At 41.1% G+C, this 25,421-nt stretch overlaps 1 protein-coding gene across 8 annotated transcripts in view; it reads right to left on the bottom strand.

Annotated features, from left to right (window-relative positions):
- The window catches only part of LOC109040750 (syntaxin-1A), a 114,875-nt gene that overhangs the window by 75,810 nt on the left and 13,644 nt on the right, over positions 1-25,421 (bottom strand). For 3 of the 8 annotated variants that reach the window (XM_019056783.2, XM_072300638.1, XM_019056786.2), the window contains exon 2: positions 5,767-5,856. In XM_019056783.2, coding sequence (XP_018912328.1) covers positions 5,767-5,856 — 90 coding nt within the window. Of the gene's footprint in view, positions 1-5,766; positions 5,857-6,683; positions 6,834-25,421 lie in introns of those variants that run through there. The other 5 variants (XR_011899903.1, XM_072300633.1, XM_072300634.1 and 2 more) reach the window with 3 other exon arrangements.

A 25,421-nucleotide genomic window follows, 5' to 3' on the forward strand; every position in this document is an offset into this window, starting at 1 on the left:
TATCCCCTCCATTTTGGTCTCAACTTGAGAGCTTTGTTTGAGCTTGGGAGTTGATTTCGGAGAAAACCAGCGACACCATCGTGTTTCTCGCATACTTTAAATAAGAATCAACAGTCAAATGGCAAATTCCTCACACATGCAACATCTCCATTCTCCAGTACAAATTTTGCCAAACCTACGAGAAAACCTTTCTGAAAAACCTGGCAGGAGGATAAAATAAGTGACCTGGCAAAAATCGTTCCATCGATAATGCATAAATCCTCGAGGGCAATAATTATAGCGTAAGCGCTCAATAGCTTTCAGCACTCACATTCTGAAAGAGGGAGGGTCAGAGGGAAGATTAATACATGGTCGTGCGGACATCAAATGATGACCTATGAAAGCCGAATTCACGCGGAGTGACGGACGACCGCAAAATAGTCAAAGCTATGCCGAGCTCTGCGGGACAAAACAGGGGATGAGGGTAAAGCACGGGGGGGGGGGGGGAGGTGAGGACATGGGCTTTGCTGGCGGTAATTAAGGTGGAAAAAGCTGCAGTTTAGGGAGTAAACTGCCAAATGGATAGAAAAATAGCAACATACTTTTCCGGATAATTTTAGAGCTACATGTGAGAAAGATACATCATCAAAACTGTGTGTACTTCAAATACATGACAACCAGTTTTTTTTTTTATTTTTTTTACATTTTTTTTCTGATTTTGTTTTGTTCAATACTACGAGAAGGAGGGAAAATTGCGCATTACTAAGATATCCCAAAATTGTCATAAAATGCCATAAAAACGCCATTTAATACACCACGAAACAAACATGTTGGATCGAGGGAAATCGAAAGTCGGCATTTTGGAGCTATCTACACCCCTGTAATATTGAAGGACCTTCTTGACCTGCTCTGCAAAAGAGCGTATCGGTACAGCGTAGCCTATTGGTTTTTACGCCCACAAAAAATGAAAAAGCAAAACAAGAAAGAGGAGCAAAATTACCATACGTCATTGTTCTGTTAAATAGCACTCTGGAAATCCAAGAGATTTGTGTACTTTCTCTTGCACTGATGAAGACCAACAAGTTGGTCGAAACGTTTGCTTGTCCACCATGTTAAGGTAAAATTGTAAACATATTAACATCTTCTTGTACACTGTTTTTTTTATTAAAGCATGGCCTGAGTCGCAATCATTGCATATATTTGTAAAACGGCTGATAGCTCAACTTTTGTTTTCACATTGTGAGTAGCCGAAAACCGAAAAATCTTCATGAAGAGAGGTCATATGTACTTCAAAATGTATTTCATGTTACATTATTCCAAAACAACGGACGTCAGATTCGTGTTAGCGTACTTTCTATACACTGCGTTGTCCCCAACACGTACGTTACAGTGTGAGCAAATCGAAAACTGTCTCCATCTCCTATATTTTCTCTCCGAGTGTGTGTGTGTGCCCTCCGAGGGACTTTGGAGGGATTGCACTTTGGCAACATGCGGGAGGAGCTTGGTCGGGGAGTTTAGCGACCATGCGCCGGCTTGACACTTGGAACAGGTTGTTAATCCATTATTTGATTGATGATTAATGATCAACAAACTGAAACACCTTTCCTCCAGTCGAACACTCAGTGAGTCAGTGCTTTGCCCTCTACCCCATGCACTCCTTTTACCGAGGCTTTCGCTTTGGGCCCCAACTTTCGCTTGGAATCCGAGCTTAAAGCTCCGGCGAATCCAGTGCTTAACGACCTCCCCCTCCCTCGTTTCTAGCTTGAAAGTGCATAAACCTCGTGCATTATGAAAAATGTCTACTTAAATCAAAAGGAACAGACTCCGAGGTTATACTTTGAAAATAAAATCAAGGACTTCCGAAAGAGTGAAAAGTAGCAATAGGGATTTTTCAGTAGACTCTTCAAGGACTTTGGAAACAAATGTAATGAAATTTCGAGAATGTGCAAATATATATCAGAGGTATCTAGGAGCAGGCCAGGAGAGCAAAGCGCGTGGGTGCGACTAAATTGTGGACATGACATGAAAATTGTAGAAGCTGGAGATTGTTGATTTCTGTTTACGATATAACTCGTCATTACCTGGAAGATGACCTACACGGAGAAAAAAACTTCGTGCGTGGGACCCGAAGTTTAGGTCATATGGATCTCTGAAGTTTTCGGATTAAGCACCTGAACACTTTAGGTCCAGCTGCTGGGGTTTGGATCACACATCTGAAACTTCAGTTCTTACATCTGAAGTACTTCGGTCTTCGCATCCGAAAAACTTCGGTTCTTACATCTGAAAAACTTCGGTTCTCACATCTAAAGTACTTCAGATGTAAGAACTGAAGTTTCAGATGTGTGATCCGAACCTCGACAGCTAGACCTAAAGTGTTCAGATGCTCAATCCGAAATTTCAGAGATCCATATGACCTAAACTTCGTGTCCCACGCACGAGGTTTTTTTCTCCGCGTACGTAACTTCGTTCCAAGTTGCAAAATTTACTCAAGAAATTGAATTTTTCTCTCTTAAATTTTTGACGCTTGTTGTGCTATTTCATTTCCTGCCATATTCGTCATTTTCCTTGACATTTTCAGGTTTCCCCTAACTTTCCAAAATTCCCTGACATTTCCCGGTAATCCCTGACCGTGGCAACCCTGAACAACATTGCAATGCTGGTGATTCTCTACTGCAAAATGTATCCGAAGTGCATTTGGCACATGCTCGAATAAAATGAACAAGGTTCAAGCGGAGTGCGCTGGGGCATTTTACGGAAGCTACAGAGAGCTGAATGGAGCCATGTGCTGCAATTGAATCGTAGCTCATAAAACTCTCCCCGTTCAGCTCGTTCTGGTCAGCGTCGCGCGGGATATTGATGAGCTGCGAACGGAACGAGGATTCTTCTCAACTTCTTCTAACGTATTCCCCAGCTCGCGCTGCAAGTGCTAGAACCTTTATAAATAAATTATAGAAGACACTGAGTCTCGCAGAGATCCTCAGGATCCGAAAAAAATGGCGGCTATGGATCGTATTCGATACATCGAACAGATGAGATTGTATCGATATCGGTTGGTTCAACATGTAAACATAGCCTCGAAAGTCGATTTATAAATCTGAGGGAACGGGTCTTCGTATGATAGATTTTCAATTTTTTTGAGAACCAAATGCCAACGAAAAGTGGAAATGTTCAGGGTGTCTACTAAAACAGGCTGGCCAAAAATCAGTACTTTTACGGTACTTTTTCAGTACATTCCCAATAAAATTCAGTAGCTCTTCAACAGAAAAATTCAGTATTTTTTTAGTACCTTCATTTGACGAAATTCGAAAAATTTCAGGAATTTGAATTTCTCGCTCAAATTGCGACAAAAATGACACAAATTCGGATCTCCTTGCGGAATTTCCGCACTTTTTCAGTACTTCCGGACCGCCCTTAACAAATCACTACTATTTCCGGACTTTCCGGAAATTCCGGACTTGTAGACACCCTGAATGTTAGGAATTTTCTCATTTTCGGCTTTTCCGACTTAAATCCTTGAATTTTTGTTTGAGGTCATGTTCTATTGTTTTGAACTCAATGATACATCGAACCACTATCGAATACGGTCTATTCGTAGTGTGAGGGGATGGAGTCAACCTACGTCGTTCATCACCTGCCGTCAGAAAGGTTCAAATTGAATTTGTTTTCAAAAGTAATATACAATTCATAATCCCCAACCCTTCACTATTTGAATTTATTTCAATGAAAAAAAACAACAACCGTTTTGTGACATGACGGCGCGACGGTGTAAGTGTGCAACCACGTATATTGTTTGCGGTGTTTGAAAATCTCCGTCCCTGTTTTAATTCTTGAAGAGAGAGCAAATAGACAATATTCCTTGAAATTTTCTTCGCACGGAGAAGAAAAATCACGGCAATTTATACAAATTGCCGTTAAGTAGTATTTTATTAAAAGAATTGAGTATGAAAGGAAGTCTGCAACGTCGCAAACCGACATAAGTGGTTGCGGACTTACATCGTCGATGAACCCTGTCATGTATGTATTCTTGGGGATCTTAGGGCTCATGTCAGAATAGATGTGGTTCCTTTTAACTGACAGAGTCCATTTTTTACCTCGTTAGAAATAATTTAGACATTTGAAGTAAGACTGATCAAAGGAGGCAATTGAAAAAACCTAATCGTTACTTTGGTTTTTATAAATACAAAAGAAATGGAAGGAGAACCGTTCCTTTCCTGAAACGAAGACCAGCTGTGGCGAATGGCGATTGCAGTTTCATAAAGCGGAAAGTCACACTCTAGAGTTGCAACTATTCGAGAGTTCTACTGAGCAAACTGCAAACTGAATCCGCAGTTTTTCCGCATTCCTCGACAGCTGCAAGTTACCGGATAAATGGGGATGTGTACATAACGGCGAAAATTGGAAAAAACCGAATGACGTAATAAACTCATCCCATTTCTGCGTTCTCATTCAAAGCATATACACTCTGCTGTTGTAAAGTAGGATGGATGCCATTTCAGCCATGGTTGAAGAAATTTTGGAACTGAAGTTCCTATTTTTCAGCGTTGGTACTTAAGTAAAAAATAGGTGAGCCGAAAGGAAAATATTACATAAGGAGCTATCGGTGGCGATTCTTGTTAAGTTGGCAACACCGCTCTCCCTCCATCTTTGCATTTGTCTGCTAAACAATAGATTGCATGCGAAACAACCTGCCTCATCTACACAATCGACATTTATAATGGATTTAAATGGAGAAATAACAGTGTCGCCACCTAAAGAGAATCGCAACTGGGTACTGTTTGGAACGCCTTAAGCAGAAAGGAACCAAGTCACATCAGCCATTGCCAACTTTAACTGAGTAATTTAATTTTTGAGCAAATTTCAGTGAATTTTCTGCGCAAGACGAAGCAAATTCCTTGAAATTTCCAAAGGAATCGGCACAAAAGTTTCTCTGGTAAAGAATTAAAATTGCCCAGTTAAATTTGCAATAGCTGATGTGGCTTGGGTTCCTTTCTGCTTAGCGCGGTCCATTTAAGGGTGAGTCTCAGACAGAGAGGTCGGCTAGGTCCAACCCGTATCCTCCAAGAAATAAAGCTTTAAGAGTTTTGAAAAAATTCTTAGAAGAAAAACGTGGGCAATGTGTCATTCTTTGTTTTGAAATTGTTTCAATCCACTTTGTGTTAAATGGTCAGCACAATACCAATCCACACATGTAAGTCATTGCGAATCTTTTTGAAATCCACCCCCCCCCCCCCCCGCATTCACTCGACCGCAACCAGTGTAACGTCACATTGCGGCTGCTCCAGTAATCCCAAGAGAAATTAATTGCATTTAAATTTCCCACCGCAATGTGCGGCAGGGCCTCGAAAATCGTCTACATGGAATGACTGACCTGTGTGGATTGATTTTGGTCTTAAGCGTCTAACTAAACCAAAAACTTCATGTCTGTTAGAATAAAAATCGATAGACGCTGAAATGACCCTGAACTAAAGATGTTTTTTTCATAGTAAGAATCGAAAAACTTACGTGTTGCGCACCCTATATACAATTATACAGACTTGCGCTAACCCCCGAAAAACGAATGATTTAATTCTTTCTCTTGCTCTCTCTTCAAGTATTAACACGATGTAATAAAATGATAAATTATTAGTACATTGTTCAAAAAGATGAGAGAACAGGGCAGGGGAGGGGGGATTATCCAGGGACAACGCAGGCTCCGGAAAAAATGGATTCCGAGATTTCTAACAGTGTCATACGAGCGAAAAGCAAAGTGCACTTGTCTTAGGGCTGTAGAAGATATTGAAGGCTTACCTCGGCAAAAAATTCATCCATGAAACCATCCTTTCCTTCCACGTTGACGGCCACATCATCGGAGCCCGCTTCATCGTCATCACTTTGGGCCTGAAACCAACAAAAGGAAAAGGTCATAAATGGGCAAAATAACAGTACAAGAGGGCAATCTGTCATGCTAGGGAAGAACGCCGTATGAGCATTCTAGAGTTGCCAAATTTTCCTAGATAAAAGATGTATTTTAGACGACATTCATACACATTTTTCTTTGAAATTTTTAGACATTTTAGATTAAATTGCGTACAAAATTGTCTAAAAATTTCGGGAGAAAATATTCACAAGTTTACCAGGAAATTCGTATTTTATGTAAGGAAATTTGGCAACGCCTGAAGGTTCATACGGCGTTTATCCTTAGCAAAGCAAAAATCACGATTGACACTATGCTGCCGTGCTAGGGAAGAGCGTCGTATGAGCCTTCAGACGTTGCCGTATTTCCTCGAATAAAAATCAAATTTTCCGCAAAAATTTAGAATGATTTTTTTTCAAACTTTTCAGTCAATTTTGTTCACGATTTAATCTAAAATATCTGAAAATTTTAAGGAAAAATATGCTCAAATTTCCTCTGAAAAACATGTTTTATGCGGGGACAGTTGGTAACTCTCGAATGTTCATACGGCGTTTTTCCTTAGCATGGCAGTATGGGAAAAAACAAATATGAAAAAACTCAGCATCAATTAGAGAAATGCAAGCTAACTGCCTTGCTTAAAAGATTGAAGGATACAGGAATCACATACTATTGTTAATAGTGTCAACACAATGATGATAATAACGGCCTTCTAAAAACGATCATAGTACGAACTGAAATGAAGAATGATAGCAATCATTACGAAAAAACACTGAGAGTAAAAGATGAAGGTGGAAAAAAAAATTCTCATTACCTTGACAAGTGTGTAGTGAAATTTATGACTTCGGTCTTTGACCATATCAGAAGGTATTGCTTATTTAGGTGCTTATTCAATAAGGTATTTGTGTACTAGTATAATGACGATTTGACGCGGAACAAGAACGACATTACGCGCACAACTTTGGTGACCTTAAAAAAAACTTTAAAAAAAGTACGAGTTGAGATTATTTTGGTCAGAAGTACAAGAAATGCCGTTTTGAAAAAAATGAGCCTCGTGGAAACTGTGCGGGCAAAAATGATAATTATGATGTACAAGCCTTCATCAGAATTGGAATATATGAGTTCGGTCGTTGACTAAATATAACGAAATGTATTAATTATTTAGGTGCTTAATTGAAAAGGTACCCGGGTACCAGTATAATGTGGATGCAATATACATCAGGAATAGTTGCGCCGGTTTCCTATTTGCGTGCGATTTTTGCCATGAACCGAACACAAATGAATGTAGCGGGCTACTGATTTTCATGTCATTCAGCGTATCCACTTCAGCGTCGACAAATATCGGAGGATGCCTAAATTATTAAATTTTAGAGAAAAATGGGTTTGACATTTTTTATCACTGCCAGATGTTCAATATGATCACTCGCGCTGAAGTAAAAATGAAAATAAATAGTGGAGGAAAATCTGCACGTTTATAGGGCTGAAGTTGGTCGGCAGGCCATTTCAGAAATTATAGCCAAATGCAACGATTTTCTTTGCTTGGCGCCACCAGCTGTGGCTAAATGAAGGATACCTCCCCAGAGTAACTGTGCCATATCACGATACCACTATTCGACCACGAGGGAACTTGTGTTGCCTACTAAAAATTGAAGGCAGACTGACGTGGCGTTAAAGTCACCGCTTCGCATTTGGCAAAGGTTTATTTTTTGTGAAAACTCCGAGTAACTGCCACTTCCAGATGTCATAACAATGCCATTTCATGATGATATAGAGTTACAACGAGTTTATTGGCACATTAAAACAAATGTCAAACTCGCCGTTCAAAATGGTTTGTGATTTTCAATATTTTTTCTATTAAATAAATTATGTCACTCTTCCTAATCGGGAAAAAAGTCCAAAGCTAAGGAGTTGCTGGTGGTTTAGTCACTTTATATTGCATTAGAAGTTTTATTGAAATTTAAAGTACATTTATTAGGCGTATGGTCCTAAAATTCCAGGATATTAATTCCTAATTGGGGAAAAAAGTCCGAGGTTGAAGAATTTCCAATGGTTTCGTCACTTTTACATTGCATTAGAAGTTTTCATCTACATTTCAAGTACGTTTAGGCATGATCCTAAAATTCAAGGATATTCTACGACTTGTCAAGCGTCACGAATTGGGCACTTTCCGAAACCTCATTCAATGGACCACTAGACAAGGTACGAATATCAGCATTCTGATACATGTTTCGTAACTAAAATTCCACGTGGAACACGCTGCGCAAAACGGAAATTACCGAAATCAACTTCCTCCGAAGATATTTAATGATTCTGGATGTGTGAATTGAAACCACCCGCTCATGAAAACTCAGAACTCTACGTGATTCACATCGCGCGCTAAACGTTATCATAACAGTCACTGCGATATGAAAATCTGGCAACCTCAATCTTGACGCTTTGGCTCAGCTATAGCGAATTACTCATAGTTTGAAAAACACATGGTGGGAAATGAACATTGCTCGATTGAGAAGTTTGCTGAAACCGTTGTTGTGCGCGACTTGACTCACGTAGAGCTTTGAGTTTCTTGTGAGCGGGCAGTTCAAATTCCTCGTAACTGATGTGAAATAAAAATGTTAATACCTCCGTTAGGAGTTGGTTTCAGTAATTTTCGTTGCGCGAATCGTGTTTTACTTGAAATTTTAGGTAAGATACAAGTATCAGAATGCTTAAATTACCTTGTACATACCTTACATACCTTGTCTAGTGGTCCATTGTGGCGAGAAAACCACTAAAGTGTGTGCACTGTGCACTTGTGAGGTTTTTCGCGTGTAGCCCAGAGCCAGGAACGTTCGTCTTGCATTTCCCTTCATTTTTCACTTGAACCAACAGTTTCGTTGCCGGCTCTACATCACTTGTCATTCGAGTGGGAAACAAGCACAATTGCACGTACCGAGATGACGCGGCTCCTTTCCACGCTTGATTACACTTGCAGCTGTCGCTATTATTTACTTGGGGCTTCTGTGTGAATGAGACTAGATGGACCGCAGGACCATGGAATTTTTCTCTTTTGGACGCGTGAGAGGAGATGAGCGCCAACTGAGGACAACATATTTTTCGTTCCTCTATTACGAAAATGTTGAGCCCTCAACATCGCGTGTGTGTGGGAGCCGAAACCTAACCCTGAAGGAAGTATACTTGAAGGCTACGTGAATCGTGAATTCTAAAAAAAAATACTCTTGATGCAATCGGATTTTGCTTAAATCAAGAACCAAGCCTCTTAATTTGAGAGGATTTCCTTTTGATTTAAGCTTAAATCTGATTGAATCAAGAGTATTTTTTCTTGTCAATGTTTTCAAGAGTCTGGACTCTAGATCCAATGTGGTTTTTTTTCCAGTGCGTGTCTCTCATGCCTGACTAAATTCAGTAAATGAGAAAGAAATTCAAGTAACAGCTGTTATGGGATTGCCCTTCGATATGGGCCAGCAGTTGTGAGCAGTACTGTCCTCTAAAATGACCATAACTCAATCGATGGAGACTTTTATTGAAAGTTTCCAGGGAGAAAAAACCCAGGGTTGATGACCGATTTTCTCGAACAAAATCAAGGACTTTCGAAGAGAGGTTTCGAGTGTCTTCTAGAGACTCCAATAAAAATTCCTGCTGAACTCCGAAGTGTACCGAAAAAATACAAATAAATAAAGAGTAAAAAAATTCCTGTGTAAAGAATGCCTTTAAAGTAGGGCTTTTATCCTCTTAGTGAATTTAATCTCTGCAACTGATGCATAGAAATGATCGAGTATGCGACAAACGCGCGACGTTAGTAGAATCACAGGATCCTCCGAAGTAAGAGAGAAAATAGACTGTCTTGCTCTGGCCGAACAGCTTAGGAGGACTTAACCAGAGGCTTTGGAATCCGAGTGTTTCCATGAGCATTTTGGCAATTTCCTGAGACTCACTGATACCTATTATTTTGAGGGCTGTAAAAATTAAACAAAACTTTAGAGAAATGAGAGGAGTCATCGAGACGATAAAACCTGAAACCGCGACATTCCAGTGAAGTTGGTAGGATAAAAAAAAACAAGTTGGTCATTTTTTGGATCCCTGTTCGCAGCGATGAAAACATTTCGACAAAAATATACGCTCATCTCACGATAGGGGGAAAATTCCGAAAAAACACAAGCTGATCAGAAAAGCGACTGCACCTTTCCTTTAATTGAACTAAGCCACTAAAAAAGGGTGTATCCGTTTTCCAGCATGAACTTCGAGACTCCTACGAATTTAACCGCGACAGAGCTCATACGCATACTTCCATACGACATTAATACGTCCGGTTATATGGTACAGACGTCTATGATGTCGACTTCGTGTAAACACAAACACAGACGTGCACGTAATTGCCAAGTTTAATACGGCAAATTTTCTCGTTTCGCAAGTTTCGGACAGCACTATCAACATATTTCAGGGACTACGTATCTAGCCGAGAATTTCTTACACAAGAATCAAACATCGAGTCGTAAGTCAACTTAACTAAAAAATAGTATGAAATTGAATGCAATAGTAGTGGCAATATTCAATGAAAGACGAAAAAAGATGAGAGAAATAATGTAAATCATAAAAAGCAGAGACTACGGGACGGCTTGTAGTTCAAAAATCGTAGAGTCTCGAACTCGACTTTAAACGAAAAAACAATAAAAAGAAAGTAGTCATGATAGGTAATTTTTTTTTTCACATTGCTCATTTATTATATAGAGAACCTAGCAGACAATGATGTCGAAGTGTTCGAGCAATTAAATACTTCAGAGATTGGTCGTTCTCGAGCTGATCGAAATGCGCCAATATATTGACTTTAGAAGCAGAAGGAAAGAAAACGACTGAGAGAATGTAATTTTCTGCGAGGTGCGGAAAAAGAAAAACTCCTTCAATTGACAGGGTAGGCAAAACGCGCTCCCAGGAGCTGAAATAGTGGTATCAAGGTGCTACTTAACTTATAGTTCCACTGTGTCTCTCGACTGACGGACACTTCACAACCATGTTTCTCGGGATTTTTGGTCTCGAAGGGACCTTTTCCTTACTCGATTGGCTGAACATCTCCAGATCATCAACTGGACAAATGGCGATGGAATTCCGGCTTTGAAAAGCATGCAGAAGGTGAACCCGACTGCCTCGAAAGAGGGGGGACAAAGCTTTGGCATCCGCCTGTAAATTGTTCAGTTTTTTTCCAGAAAGGAGAGGACTCTTTTTTGAATGATCTCTCAAGTACAAGAGGATACATACAAAGTAAGGCTTGTCTGAAAATGTACTTGTCACCTTTTGAAAACAGCTGATTCAAATGACATACTCCATCCCCGTGGAGACAGGGTGTCAATAAAAATTTCATTTGGGATTTTCCTGATATTTTGGACGAGATTTCCTGATTTTTTGCGCGAGTTAATTGCCATTCGTTTGATTTGAAAAATCATTATTTATAATATATAATAGGAAATAGGTTCAGGATCAGATGTTTAAAAAAATGCTTGGAGCACCCAGCATTACTGATCCATGACAGATTTTGCTAGTACTGTCCTGATTTATCCTGATAACATTGAATTTTCTGATATTTTCTTGATTTGTCCTAATATTTTAGACGAGATTTCTCGATTGTCCGTGCGAGTCAATAAATTGGCATTCCTTAGATTTAAAAAAAACAGCAAATTTGATAAATTAATTGAAACAAAAGTTAGAAAAACGCTTGAGGCATCCAAAACTACTGATCCACGACCAATTTTCCTGATATATTGCTGCTTTTTCTTAGTAACATCGAATTTCCTGCATGATATTTTCGGTTTTCACTGACAGCAGACACCCTGCCAAGTGTCCACATCTCTCTATGAAGGTATTCTGCAACCTAGAGTCCCTTTATACTGAGAGTCAAGACAACATCCCCTCATGGAGTCACGAACGGGAATGATCACAGAAATTGAACGTTTTTTGTCATCTTCGATTTTCATCTTCGACATTCTCAAATTCCTTTCTCCGTCCCTTCTCTCATTCCATTCGTTCCTTGCCGAACCCGTAATTCCCTGGTCCATTCCAGATTATAATCTTTGCAGTCGGTGAAAATGTAATCTTTATTCCCGTTAGTGACACTGTGAAGGCCTAAAATATGGGAACCAATCAGAAATGGATTCACATTGTCTTGACTCTCAGTATAAAGGGACTCTACCACAACCTTGAGGCGAGAGTCATCCACACTAGATAGCCCGTTGGAAGTGCGAGCTGGGAGGATCTAGGCGTCCCGGTGCGTGGCGTGGCGTCGCATCCGGCGCGGCGCGGCGTCGAGACGCCCGCGCGCCGCGCCCGGGTGCCGTGACTCATCCCCGCGACGCAACGAGCGGCTTGGAAGCTGTGCCGTCTCCCGCGGCTCGTCAGGGCTCAGCGGGACCGCGGCGCACAGTGGATCGAGTCAATGGGCCTGTTGCATGCAAGAGATACAGCCGCGCAAATAGACTTTTTAGAGGTAAAATGACACGAAAATTACGATGGTCACATTAAAACAGTCTAAAATACACTCCTTCCTGCGCAATTTGCGTTGTTAGGAACGCGCTTTTTCAAATTTCCCGCGTCTGGGGGCAGTTTTCGAATCACCGGAAACGAGCAAATGGCGGGCTCGGTGATTTCCGGAAGATGCCGAGTCGTTGTTGTTGTTGTTATTTTTTCCTTCAGTTTGTTTACAAACCCAACGTGATCTCTTATAGTAGTCCATATACGTTTATGCGGTAACCAAATCGATCAACTTTTAAATATCCAACGCAATCCTTCTACATTTCATTTCACGATATCACGAGCTCCAATTTTTAGGTTACCTATGTCGTCAGTTTTAGTTGACCGGAAATAGCCGCGAATTGCCGTTAATTGTTTCCGTTAGAAAACTGCCCCCAGACGCGGGAAATTTGAAAAAGCGCGTTCCTAATAACGCAAATTGCGCAGTAAGGAGTGTATTTCAGACTTTTTTAATGCGACTATCGTAATTTTCGTGTCATTTAACCTCTAAATAGTCTATTTGCACGGCTGTATCTCTTGCATGCAACAGGCCCATTAGAGAGCTTACAATCAAATTTTTAACTAAAACTGCAAATTTTGATACTTATTCAGTCACATTTTAAATTTCGAAGGGTGCTGTGGTAAAAAAATTTTTACGGGGAGACCGATGGAGCCACTTTCAGAATCTCAAAGTTGTTTATAAACGGAGTTAGAAGCTTTTAAAGTTTCCAAATGGAGATGTTGCATATGTGAGGGATTTGCGATTTGAGTGTTAATTCTTATGTAATATTTTGCGAGAAACACGATGGTGCCACTGGTTTTCTCTGAAATCATCTCCCAAGCTCAAAAAAAGCTCTCAAAGTGAGGCCAAAATGGAGGAGATATCCCGCCCTACCCTGAGGGTCCACCTCTACATCAAGACAAACTCTCCATGCAAAGATAGGGAGCAAATACATTAGCAGGGTTGCCGTGTTTTCAGTTTTGGAGTCCCCAAATGAAGTGGCAGCCGTGTCAATGTATTTGCTCCCTATCTTTGCATGGAGAGTTTGTTTTGATGCAGAGGTGGACTCTCAGGGTAGGGCGGGATATCCCCTCCATTTTGGCCTCGACTTGAGAGCTTTTTTTGAGCTTGGTAGTTGATTTCAGAGAAAACCAGTGGCGCCATCGTGTTTTTTGCAAACTTTTACACAAGAATCATTTGTCAAATCGCAAATTCCTCACACACAACATCTCCATTATGTCCAACTTCTCCTATTGACTCGATCCACTGTGCGGCGCGGGGGGCAGGAGGAGGAGCGGCATCCGGAAACCGGAATAAACGCAGGGAACTTGCGTTATTACGTCACGGCACCGCCACCACCCGCTCCCTCACGCCGCCCTGCGCAACGCTCCGCGGCGAGCAATTATTTTTTTTGACTCATACACCGGACGGCTCAGATTTAACGCCCCGCTCGTCTCACTTCGTGCGCTCCAGTCCATGTGCCGAGTTTACACCTTCCAGTTTCCAAGAAAGGGAACCGTTCACAAAATACGTAACGCTGAATTCAGAATTTTCCGACCCCCCCCCCCCCCCCTTACAACCTTCTCCTCTACCGTAACTTTTTTCTTGTTGGCAGGGTGTCTAGTATTATTTAATTTTGAAAAATCCTGATATTTTCCTGATATTTTATAAAAAAGTCCTAATATTTTCCTGATTTTTCTCGACTCCTGGCACAGTAGGCAAAAGGCATTAAGACTTCCTCCACTGAGAAGATTTGCGTAAGAAAAATTCCTGATAAAACGTCCGATTTTTCTGATTTTCCTGATTTTTTCCTGATCGGCCAATATTCCTGATATTTTCCGGTTTTTCCTGATGCTAGACACCCTGGTTGGTCCCTCTAAATTGACACGTAAATAAATGTAATACCGCTATATCCTCGACCTACTTTGCTCCTAGTACGTTACGTATTTTAAAAACGGCCCCCAAAGTCAGAATGCCGTCAGCAGGGTGCCTAATGAAATTTCAATTTTGGATTTTCCTGATATACTCAGTGGTATTTCTTTTTCTTTTTTTTCTTAGCATGGATAAAGATACTCGTCTGATTTTACAAACCAGCATATTTAATGAATTGAATCAAATTCCTTAGTTCTCCGATCCTATGATATTTATTTAATAATGGCGAAAACACTGAGATTTGTTTGGTGGCCACTTTTGATCCTCTCGGAAAGAAGGACGTGTTAACCGAAACCCCCATACTCATTTGCTGAATACACTTCTGGCTAGAGCGAATTATAACTATGCATTCGCCACTGCAAAAATGTCAAACGAAATCGACAAGGCCAGCGTGCATGAAGGCTATTTCAATTATAATTTTCCATCACATTCTTACAGCGCAATGATACAACTATTTGAACTCTCCGGAATGCGTGAGGTATCACGCCGCAGTTTGAAGGCGTTTTCAAAACAGCCAAGTTCCGATACCCGGATTATCGTTTTGCATAGTTCATATTCTTTTGTTTTATTCCGTACCACTTGTTTATTTTTAATCCTCGTATAAAAACCACCCATTTGCTAAATACAATTCTAGTTGGAGCGCACTTCAGCTAAGCATTCACCACTGCAAAAATGTCAAACGAAATCGACAAGGCTGGCGTGTATGAAGGCTATTTCAATTCTAATCTTCCGTCGCATTTCTAAGGCGCAATGATACAACTATTTGAACTCTCCGGAATGCGTGAGGTATCACGCCGCATTTGAAGGCGTTTTCGAAACAGCCATGTTCCGATACCCGGATCATCGTTTTGCATAGTTCATATTCTTTTGTTTCATTTTCTGCCATTTGTTTGTTTTCAATTTTCCTATAAAGACTATGCAAGGATATCACTGATTTCTTCACGCCATACGCAAGCCACATGTTCATTGTTCAAGCTCAAGCACGGACTTCGCTCGCTCAGGCATATTCTGTACATTTTAGGTTTCATAGTTTAACGGTACAAGTTGCCGAAGAAGGTCCTTGATTGGGTTCCTCCTGGGAAAAAACGCAGAGGGCGCCCAAGGAAAGGTTGGAGAGAGGGGATTGAAGCGGAAATATTAAGGTGCTCATTGATCAATGCCCCAAGATTTGTGGTTCGACAGAGAGCAGTGGAGGTTAGGAGTCGTAGAACACGAGGGAGTGCTATAAAGCGGAGTGCTACGAAGCAACCTTACTGTATGTATGTATAGTTTAACGGTCAATTGACCGTTATAATTTATTAATATAAGCCGATGACAAAAGAACTGCATTTTGCGATAAAGAACTACGATTTCGAAGGCATCCAAACAATCACTTAAGTTCTTTCTATAGTGAGCCAGATACGGACGTTCCCTATAGCAAAATGTAGTCTGAATAGAGTTCGCAAAAATTGAATATTGGACTGAAGTGGGGGGTGAAATTTATCGACGCGAATACTACATAAATTCGCGGAAATAATGGCATAAACGAGTAGAGGCTATGCTTAAAGATTCAGGGCACCCCCGTGTTTCATGATGGAATCGGAAGGTAAATCCACCGGGATTTCAACTATGAAATTTTCATCGCAGTTCGGGTCAGGCCCTGCGGGAACGACACTAAACAAGGAATATTCGATGAGACTCTCTTGTAGTAGGAAATCGACCTAATGAATGACGACATGCAGTGCAGCTACCGGTCATTGCTCTAGTTAGCGCTCCCGGTATAAAGTATATAAATCTGGAGGGCGGAAATTCAATGAAAGCTGAAATCCATTTCTGGAATTACAGCTCTCTTCTATGGCACGTTAATTTTTCGTATTCCACACTAACAGACACATCTGCTTATCAATTCTGCAAAATTCCCCCTCGCTAATTGGACTACCACGGTAAAAAAGGGTAGTGTTGGATAAGGGCATTTCCAATTAATGTTGGTTGTACCCCAATAAGTTAAGTTACCAACCCAAATGTTGCGACACTACCCCCGACTTGAGTGCAACTTGAGTAACTTCGGGTAGTGCCACAATTTCAAAAGATGACCCCTATCACTTTTTTCCCCGTACCTTTTTACAAATTGGAACTGCGATTTCAGGTGAATTTTAGAAGCAACGGATGTACCATTAACCCTATGCACATAAGTGTTACTATGGCTGGGCCAGAAATCGTAATTCTGAATTGCAAAATGAAGTTCAAATACACTTCTACCAGAAAACTGTCGGTCATTTCTACTCAAAAGTTTCATTGATTTTTCTTATGATCACACGAAAAAATTAGCAAAATTTTGGACAGTTTCTGGGCCAAGTTGTAAAAGGTAATTACTTTTTTTAAGTCAATTTTGCAACCTTGGAATGCGGTTACGTCCCTCCACCTGGAAAACTGTGGCGAGGCGTGAATGATCGATTAGCGATATTTTCCCATATGAACCCACGCACGGTAAAGAATCGATTTTCGAGGTGTTCGTTGCGGACACCCTGTCTATCGATCCTTTTCCGTGTGTTTAAATGGCAGATCAATCGATATATCGCATAACATGCCACGCCACTGCTGGAAAACGACTTACTGCGAAACTACCGGGCCTGAGGTTTACGGAACGGCACAACGAAAACGAAAAGGCGAGAGACGAATGGCGGTTGAGGGAGTCGTAGTCAAGCTGGCAAAAAGGCGTATCTACACATTGAGATGAGCCCTGAAAGGCATTGGGTCGCATGGACGCCAGGGTTCATCGCGAAGAATAGTTACGTCCTTACGTTAGGAGAGCGGAGAAGTGTGGCGGCGACTCCGGTGACCGAGTGGCGGGTGCGAATAAAGAGGGCTCAAACTTCCGAGTGAAGTTAATCGAGGGAGATCACGGTTAACTCAGGAGCGCCGCACAGTGGATCGAGTCAATCAAAGAGGTCGAACATGAAATTTTTTTACTAAACTTGCAAATTTTTATGTTTATTTCGCCACATTTTAAAGTTCTAGGGGTGATTCTGAAAGAAAGTTTTACGAGGAAACCAATCGAGCCATTTTTAGAACCTCACAATTTTGTATAAACGGAGCTAAAAGCTTTTAAAGTTTCAAAATTTTTTCCGACTTCTCCTATTGACACGACCCACCGTGCGGCGTTAACTTTACTCCGAGCTTTCCCGGCTCCCGGCTCGAGCGGCGGGAAAAAATGGACTCGCCTCCTGTGAAATTCATTTCGTCACGGATAATAATAATTGGTCGTTGAAACCGTTCCCCTATTTTATCGATACATGCTCCGTTCTTGAGGGGCGCGACGCCTGGCCGACTAGGCGCGCCCGTTTCGCCCCCACTCTCCTACCTACCCTCCTCCCTCGCTCGCCCTGCTATCGTTGCATGATGTCATTAGATAACAATGAGAAAAGTTCGGAAAACTTTTTAACTACCCGCGGAAAACTTGAAGCCGGTTTTCGGTCACTTGGTCGGTAAGCCATGAGTGAATGGAAGCTGCTAATGGTGAGATTCATGCGAGAGGTACGGAGCTCCTGCATGTGTGGAGGATTTGCGAATGAAGTACTTTTTCTTGTGTGAACTTTTGCGAGAAACAAGGCGGAGCCACTGCGTTCTCTAAAACGAACTCGAAAGCTCAAAAAAACTCTCAAAGTTGAGGCCATAATGGAGGGGATGGATATACAACACTATCCTGAGAGTTCACCTCTAAATCTATAATAATACTCTTCATGTAAAGATAGGAGCAAATACATTAGCAGGGTTGTCGTGTTTACAGTTTTGGTGTTCCCAAACAAAGCGACAACCCTGCCGATGTATTTACTCTATCTTTGCATGGAGGGTTTGACTGGATACAGAGGTGGACTCTCAGGATAGCGTGGGATATCTTCTTCATTACGGCTTCAACTATGAGAGCTTTTTACTAGCTTTAAAGTTCGTTTCAGGGAGAGCAGTGGCACCCATCGTGTTTCTCGCGAAATTTTACGTGAGAATTAGTACTTAAATCGCTAGTTCCTGACACATGCAATAGCTCCATTGCCTGTATACCTACATCCAGTGAATAATATACACGGCTGATAGTATTTTCAACGTTCCAAATGCCTCGGGTTTTTGAAGGGATTGATATCATTGGTGTTCTGATTCAATGATAATCGTTACCTTCCGATCTTCTGTTTCAATCTTGACTAGGAGGCATTGGCGGATCCAGCAAATTGGCAACATTGTATTTGCTCCATTTAAACCTATGGAAATGTATCGATTCTTGGAGGGGCCAGGTGCTCCAACAAAAATCGATCTTTCAGCATAGCTTTAAATGGAGAAAATCCGGTGTTGCTAAATTGCTGGATCCGCCTCTGCAGGAGGTGCGCCTCCTAACCGCTTCACGGTCCAATCCCGCGAAGCGCTACGCAACTCAAGCGTTTTGCGTTACGCATAACTCTTAAGATTTTATATTATAGAACTAAGATATTTTTTTCTGTCACCAAAAACTAAGACACAATTATGTTGGTAAGAAAAATACTGTAGACATAAAAAATCGCAAAGTCTTGCGGCTTTTCTAACTATCAGGTGATAAAACTGGTAGGCGCTGAGTGGACCTCGAATGCGGGAAACAAGAGCAGGGGCTGAACAGGAGTAACTCCAAATGTCCACATAAAACCACGAAAGTAAAGGCCTCTCCAGTCCAAACAAAAACGGACAGGAGTTATAACCTGAAAACAAGGAGATTGAGTCACGTTCGTGACGTGCGCGAGGTCGTAAAACACGTACCGGAACAGTGCATTTTTAAGATTCACGATCACTCTTTCCTCCCTTATACTTTTTTCTTCGTTCTTTTATTTTGTGCAAACCATGTTAACAACATCCCAAATCTCAAGCTAGCGCCCATTTTTTTCCTTTCTCAGAGGAGGGGATGTTTTGCAAATTCAATACTCTCACTTGGAGAGTCTGGCAATAACTATCAGTCCGTAAATCCTTTCATTCGAACTCTAAATCTATGATTACGGCTCATGGTTGATAAATATCAATTCAGCACCCTACGTGAGCCTTTTAAGATGGATCCTTTTTAACAATTTCTGGAGCTCCTCTCCTTAAATCTCTAATCACATGAGCGGAAAAACAGGTCAAAATTTACATTAAAATCACTTTATAAGATGTGCACTGATAATAAGAAAAATGTCTCGTCGTATGAGCCGTGATGCAGTTTTGTGCATCGACCGTGCTCTTCTGTTCCGAGCTCTGAAGCCGAAAGATCTAGACGCAGCACCAGATGCAATGAAATCTTCGGCTCCAGCACCCGGAATTTTCGGCCTCTGAGCCCGGAACGAACGGTATGTCCATACTGCCATGCTAAGGAAAACGCCGTATGAACCTTCAGACGTTGCCAAGTTTCCTCCAATAAAAACCATTTACTGGGAAAATTGTGAGTATTATTTTTCAAAATTTTCGGACAATTTTGTAGGCAATCTAATCTAAAGTATCTGACAATTTCAAGCAAAAATATGCATTAATGCTGTCAAAAAACATGTTTTATCGAAGGAAATTTGGCAACTCCCGAATATTCATACGGCGTTCTTCCTTAGCACGGCAGTATACAGTCCGTAACTTTTTTCCAGTGTAGTTGCGTTCCTTTTTGCAAAATGTAGTCCGAGTGGTGAATTATGAGGGTGCTGAAATGGGGAGTAAATGAAGAAAACGGGTGGTTTTCTGGCTATACACCAATCAATTAGTGAAGTTTTTTTTGGCGAGAATCCGGGCTCCCCGGTGAGCGATGATTCATGGACTGAAACAATGGGGCTCGCCTAATTTCCTCCCCGCTCGAGAACGGGACGAACGCGAGCGAGCGGGCACGAGCGGGCGGGCGCGCTGCGCTCGGATTTTGCTCCGACTTAACGGGTCAAAGGGCGCGGCACTCAGGTCCCTTGCACCGCCCCACGTCGAAAAAATGACGTCATACACACGCGTACGCTCTCGTCCCTACAACGGCGAGCATCAGGATTTATACCCGCCACTCCTTTCGCTAATGAGAAAAAAACTCATCATCGAAAGGAAAATTTCAGCGTTATTGCCACAGCGTAACTTACAGGCGTCCTGGAAATGCACAAAATAGATTGCGGTAGACGCACGCGGGTCGTAAGGCAGTATGTTGGAATGGAGATGCTGCATGTGTGAGTAATTTGCGATTTGACTGTTGATTCTTGTGTAAAAGTTCGCAAAGAACACGACGGTGCCACTAGTTTTCTCTGAAATTAACTCCCAAGCTCAAAAAAAGCTCTCAAGTTGAGGCCAAAATGGAGGGGATATCCCACGCTATCCTGATAGTCCACCTCTGCATCAAGACAAACTCTCCATGCAAAGATAGGGAGCAAATACATTGACAGGGCTGCCACTTTATTTGGGGACTCTAAAACTGAAAACACGGCAACTCTGCTAATGTATTTGCTCCCTATACTTTGCATGAAGAGTTTGTCTTGATGTAGAGGTGAACTCTCAGGATAGCGTGGGATATGCCCTCCATTTTGGCCTCAACTTGAGAGCTTTTTTGAGCTTGAGAGTCGAATTCAGAGAAAACCAGTGGCACCATCGTTTTTTTCGCAAACTTTTACATAAGAATCAATGGTCAAATCGCTAATTCCTTACACATGCAACATCTCCATTGTTTAGCCAACGTGCATATGAGCTTTATCCTTCTGTAATGGGATTTTCTGCTTTATTCTGATTTTTAACGCACGTTGGCTAAAAAATTTCAACATACTGTCCTAAAAATGGACTGCATTTGGCAATTATGAACTATAATTTCTGGCTCACCCGTTAAAACACTTATCTGTAGAGGGAAACTAATGTTGCGCACGATGTTTGTAAACTGAGCTGGAATTTGTAGGTCCTAATTGAAATATGAAGTCCAAATACGGCACGGTCGATAATTGTTGGCGTGAAAGTCCGAGATAATTCGTCGATCCAAACGCCTTTTCGCGTGGTTGAATTAACCGTTGGACATGATAAAAGTTAAACTTGCTCAAGACGTTCGTTTCCTCATTAAACTTCAAGACGGAAAAAGTTGGACAAATCGAAAACTTCCATTCCTTACTCACGGGTGATTACAATTTGTGGATTTTTTCTTGTACATGGAGCGAAGCTTGGGAACTTTTTATCAACCTAACCCTATTTCGATATTCGATCATCGATTATTAAAAAAATATAAATTAAATTCCTCCAGAATGTCTGGTATTTATACTGAGCTACCAACTCTTAACATCCGGACAATGTAATTTTTTTATAGGTATCTAGCAAATTCTATTTCTGTGACGTTGCCACTTGCATTATTTAAAAAAGAGACCTGGGTGGGATCAAGTGATCTCCCGTAGAACTTGGCGGTCAACGATACTTTTGATTTTACGATGATGATTGATGAGCAACTTGTGGCGAATTTTTGAAATTCGCCAAATGAACATCGGGGTAACAGGGTGTCTACCAAAACAAGCTGGCCGAAAATCTGTACTTTTTCAGTACATTCCCAAGATATTCAGTACCTCCTCAACAGAAAAATTTAGTACTTTTTAAGTACCTCCTCAACAGAAAAATTCAGTACTTTTTCAGTACCTTCCAATTGATGAAATTCGAAATATTTCAAAAAATTGAATATCTCGCTCTAGTTGCGACAAAAATGATAAGAGATGAAAAAAATTCCGGACCTTCTCGCGGACTTTCCGCACTTTCTCAGTACTTCCGGGCCGCCCTTAAAAAATCCGTACTATTTCCGGGCTTTCCGGAAATTCCGGACTTGTAGACACCCTGGGTAAACCTTCCCTTGACGCATTTTTGCTAATTAGGTTAAGATCGCTAAGCCAATCTAAACTCACCTCTCATTTCATCATCAGTCATGCATCATTGCGCGAATCTGACTCCGAATATTGACTGCCGAATGTAATTGTCTCAAGTCTATTCCTCACTAATTCTATCCAATTTATTGTGACGTCACGAGACACACCAAAGCTGAGTCACGTCCCGTGCAGCGCCACATCACATAGCTCGCCGACCCGAGTCCCTGTTGCCGTTTGGCGGAAAAATGACTCATTTCACATTGTTTTCCGTCGGGAATGTGGTTATTTATAATCGGCTGTCAACTCCGGCGGAGCGAAAGCACGGCTCGCCGTCTAGTGCACAGCCTCTAGAGCGGCACATCCAAGTGTCGTCGCTTTAAAAATCACCCCGTTTCCCCGCGGGATCCCGCGCTTAATTACGAATAGTCGCGTCGTCTCGCAACCCTGTCTCTGAGAGGAACTCGAGAGCCCTTCAACATCAGCTGCAGTCCTCGTTTTCTTACCGAGGGTACCGGGCACCCCTCAATTTTCCTCAATTTGAGCGAGGGGATGCTTTTCCCGTAGGCGTTTCGCGGATTAAAGAGCAACATATGCAACGCTGGTCGCCGCCGGAAAGTCAGGCACGGGAAAGTCGTTATTCTCTGAAACGAGTCGCGAGTCTCGGCGTCTCTCTGAGGGCGGGACGACCGTAATTTGATTTTTGTTTTGTTTTTCCTCTCGTCTTGTACTCACTGCACTTTTTGCATCCAACCCTTTAGTTTGGAGGTAAATATTTTGTTTGGCTGCTTTGGGCATGAGTCGTTTTTTCACATGTACTCCAAGTTTTCTTGATTAACCTTACAGATATGTCACAGCAATGCGTTAGGAAGACAAATAAACTCCTCGTGGCTCATCACAGGATTCATGACACCTCTTTTTTCTTCATCTTTTTTTTAAACAAAACTAGGGACATTCGAGAGGTTTTGAAGGATTTCAAATACTGAAATTGAGAAGTTTCACGGATGTACAAAACGAATTTTAAAGCTTCAAAGGATGCCTAAAAATGGAACATTATTCATTACTTGTATACTGTTATTCTTGCTATACCTACATGGAATGAAGCAACTGTAAGGCTTTTATTTTCATTTTTGTTCTTTTATGTTCTTCTTTGCAATTTGTATTGAGGACAGACAATCCGATCAGATTTACTTGAACTTTTAAAAACGTTCCTTCGCAAAAAAAAATAAAAAATAAATAAAAAAAAAAAAAAACCCCCATCCTCTGAATGGTCGTCAGCGAAATAACCAATTTATGCGAAATTCAAGGACTCGTGAGGGTATTTTACCGTTTTCCAAACTAAACAACGTAAATGACTACATTGCAACGTTGAGAAATTTCCAAATTGCCCTTGTATAATGTCGGGCATTTTTAACAGAAAATTTTTCGCTCATTTTGATTAAGTATTGAGAGCTATACTGCCGTACTAAAGAAGAACGCCGCATGAACCTTCAGACGTTGCCTTATTTCCTTCAATAAAAATCTAATTTACTAGGCAAATTGTGAATATTTTTCTTCGATTTTTTCGGACAATTTTGTTTGCAACTTTATCTAGAACGTCTGAAAATTTCACGGAAACATAAGTATAATTTTCTTCAAAAATACATGTTTTATCCGGGGCAATTTGGCAACTCTTGAATGTTCATACGGCGTTTTTCCTTAGCATGGCAGTATAAAAGTGATCTCGTCGCGACGGTATGGTTAACGACACTTTTTAGGAGCTTTGTCTCACCCGATTGTAGACTTAAACACTAATGACGCAACGTAATTCCGAACTGATAACGAGGCGTATAAACTGATGAAGTCATTAACACATTGTCATAGTTTCATCTACGACGTCACCACCGCGCCGCACCATTTGCCGCAAGGCAGCAGAAAAAGCTCGGTTCCCACGAGGGTGGATGTAATGAATGGAAAAAAAAGTCCTAGAGAGAGATACTTTTGCACGCAGCTTGATCTCAAAATATCGCCACCTTCCGGCCAAAGTATCACGAGCGCTATGAGACATTTCAAAATTTCCGCCGCCATTTTTCATTTTATTACAAAATAATGGTTCAACGAAGCCGACCGAAAATTTCACTAAATTTTCTTTGTGCTGCCGATAAAATTCAGTGAAATTTTCCAGCAGATTTAAACAACAATTTCTTAGTAAAAAAATTATATTGCGGCGAAAATTTTGAAACGGCGCTTGTGATATTTTGGCCGGACGATGACGGCATGAGCACCCTAGAATCCTTTTATACTGAGAGTCAAGACAACACCCCCTCATGGAGTCACAAACGGGAATAAAGATTACACAAATTGAAAGTTTTTCGTAATCTTTGATCGGCCCATTCTCAAATTCCTTTCTCCGTTCCTTCTCTCATTCCGTTTGTTCCTTACCGTACCCCTAATTCCCCGGTCCATTCCAGATTAAAATCTTTGCAATTAGTGAAAACGTAATCTTTATTCCCGTTGGGACATTGTGGAGGCCTAAAATACGGGAACCAATCAGAAATGGATTCACATTGTCTTGACACTCAGTATAAAGGGACTCTAGAGCACCCTAGTATCTTACAACTGTACAATTATTAAGGTATGAACACGAAAGGACCCACATTTGATCGAGGCAGCGCCCTTGACTTCAGTCTTATTTGCTTGTATGATTTTGAACTTTACTCAAATTGCACACGTTGGTGTATTTACTCAGTTTTAAAACCAATTGTGTGCATTACATTTGAAAAAAATATTTTGAACCTAGACCTCTATTGAAGCAAGGTAGGTAACAAGCGGAGCGTATGTTATTTACCGTCAAAGATCGGTTATAACTTAGCCCTAATCACATTTGCCTTCATTTGTCTGCATCATAATGTTCTCCAATTTCCAATGAGACCCAAAACGTCGACACTCTCTTTTTACATACGTACTCTCATAGAGGAATAAAGGATCGCTGAGATATGTGGATTTCATTTTGCGGTAAAAAACCACGATTTCTGCAGGGTGTCTACCTTATATCCATTTTGAGAAATCCTGATTTTCCCCGATTTCTGACTGCTAAATCCTAATTTCATAATTTTTCCAAATCCTGATTTTTTGCAGAGAAAAATTAAAATTTCTGTATAAGCGTATGCGAAAGCATCTAAAAATCCGATCGGACGGCCGACTTTTCTCAAATCCTGATTTTGCGACCGATTTTTCCTCAAATCCAATGAAATCGGGATTAAATCCTGATTGACCTCAAATCCTGATCGAATCGGGAAAATCCTGATGCTAAACACCCTGTTCTGGCTCATTTTTACGGCAA

This window comes from Bemisia tabaci, chromosome 5 (genome assembly GCF_918797505.1).
Source record: "Bemisia tabaci chromosome 5, PGI_BMITA_v3".
NCBI lineage: Eukaryota > Metazoa > Arthropoda > Insecta > Hemiptera > Aleyrodidae > Bemisia > Bemisia tabaci.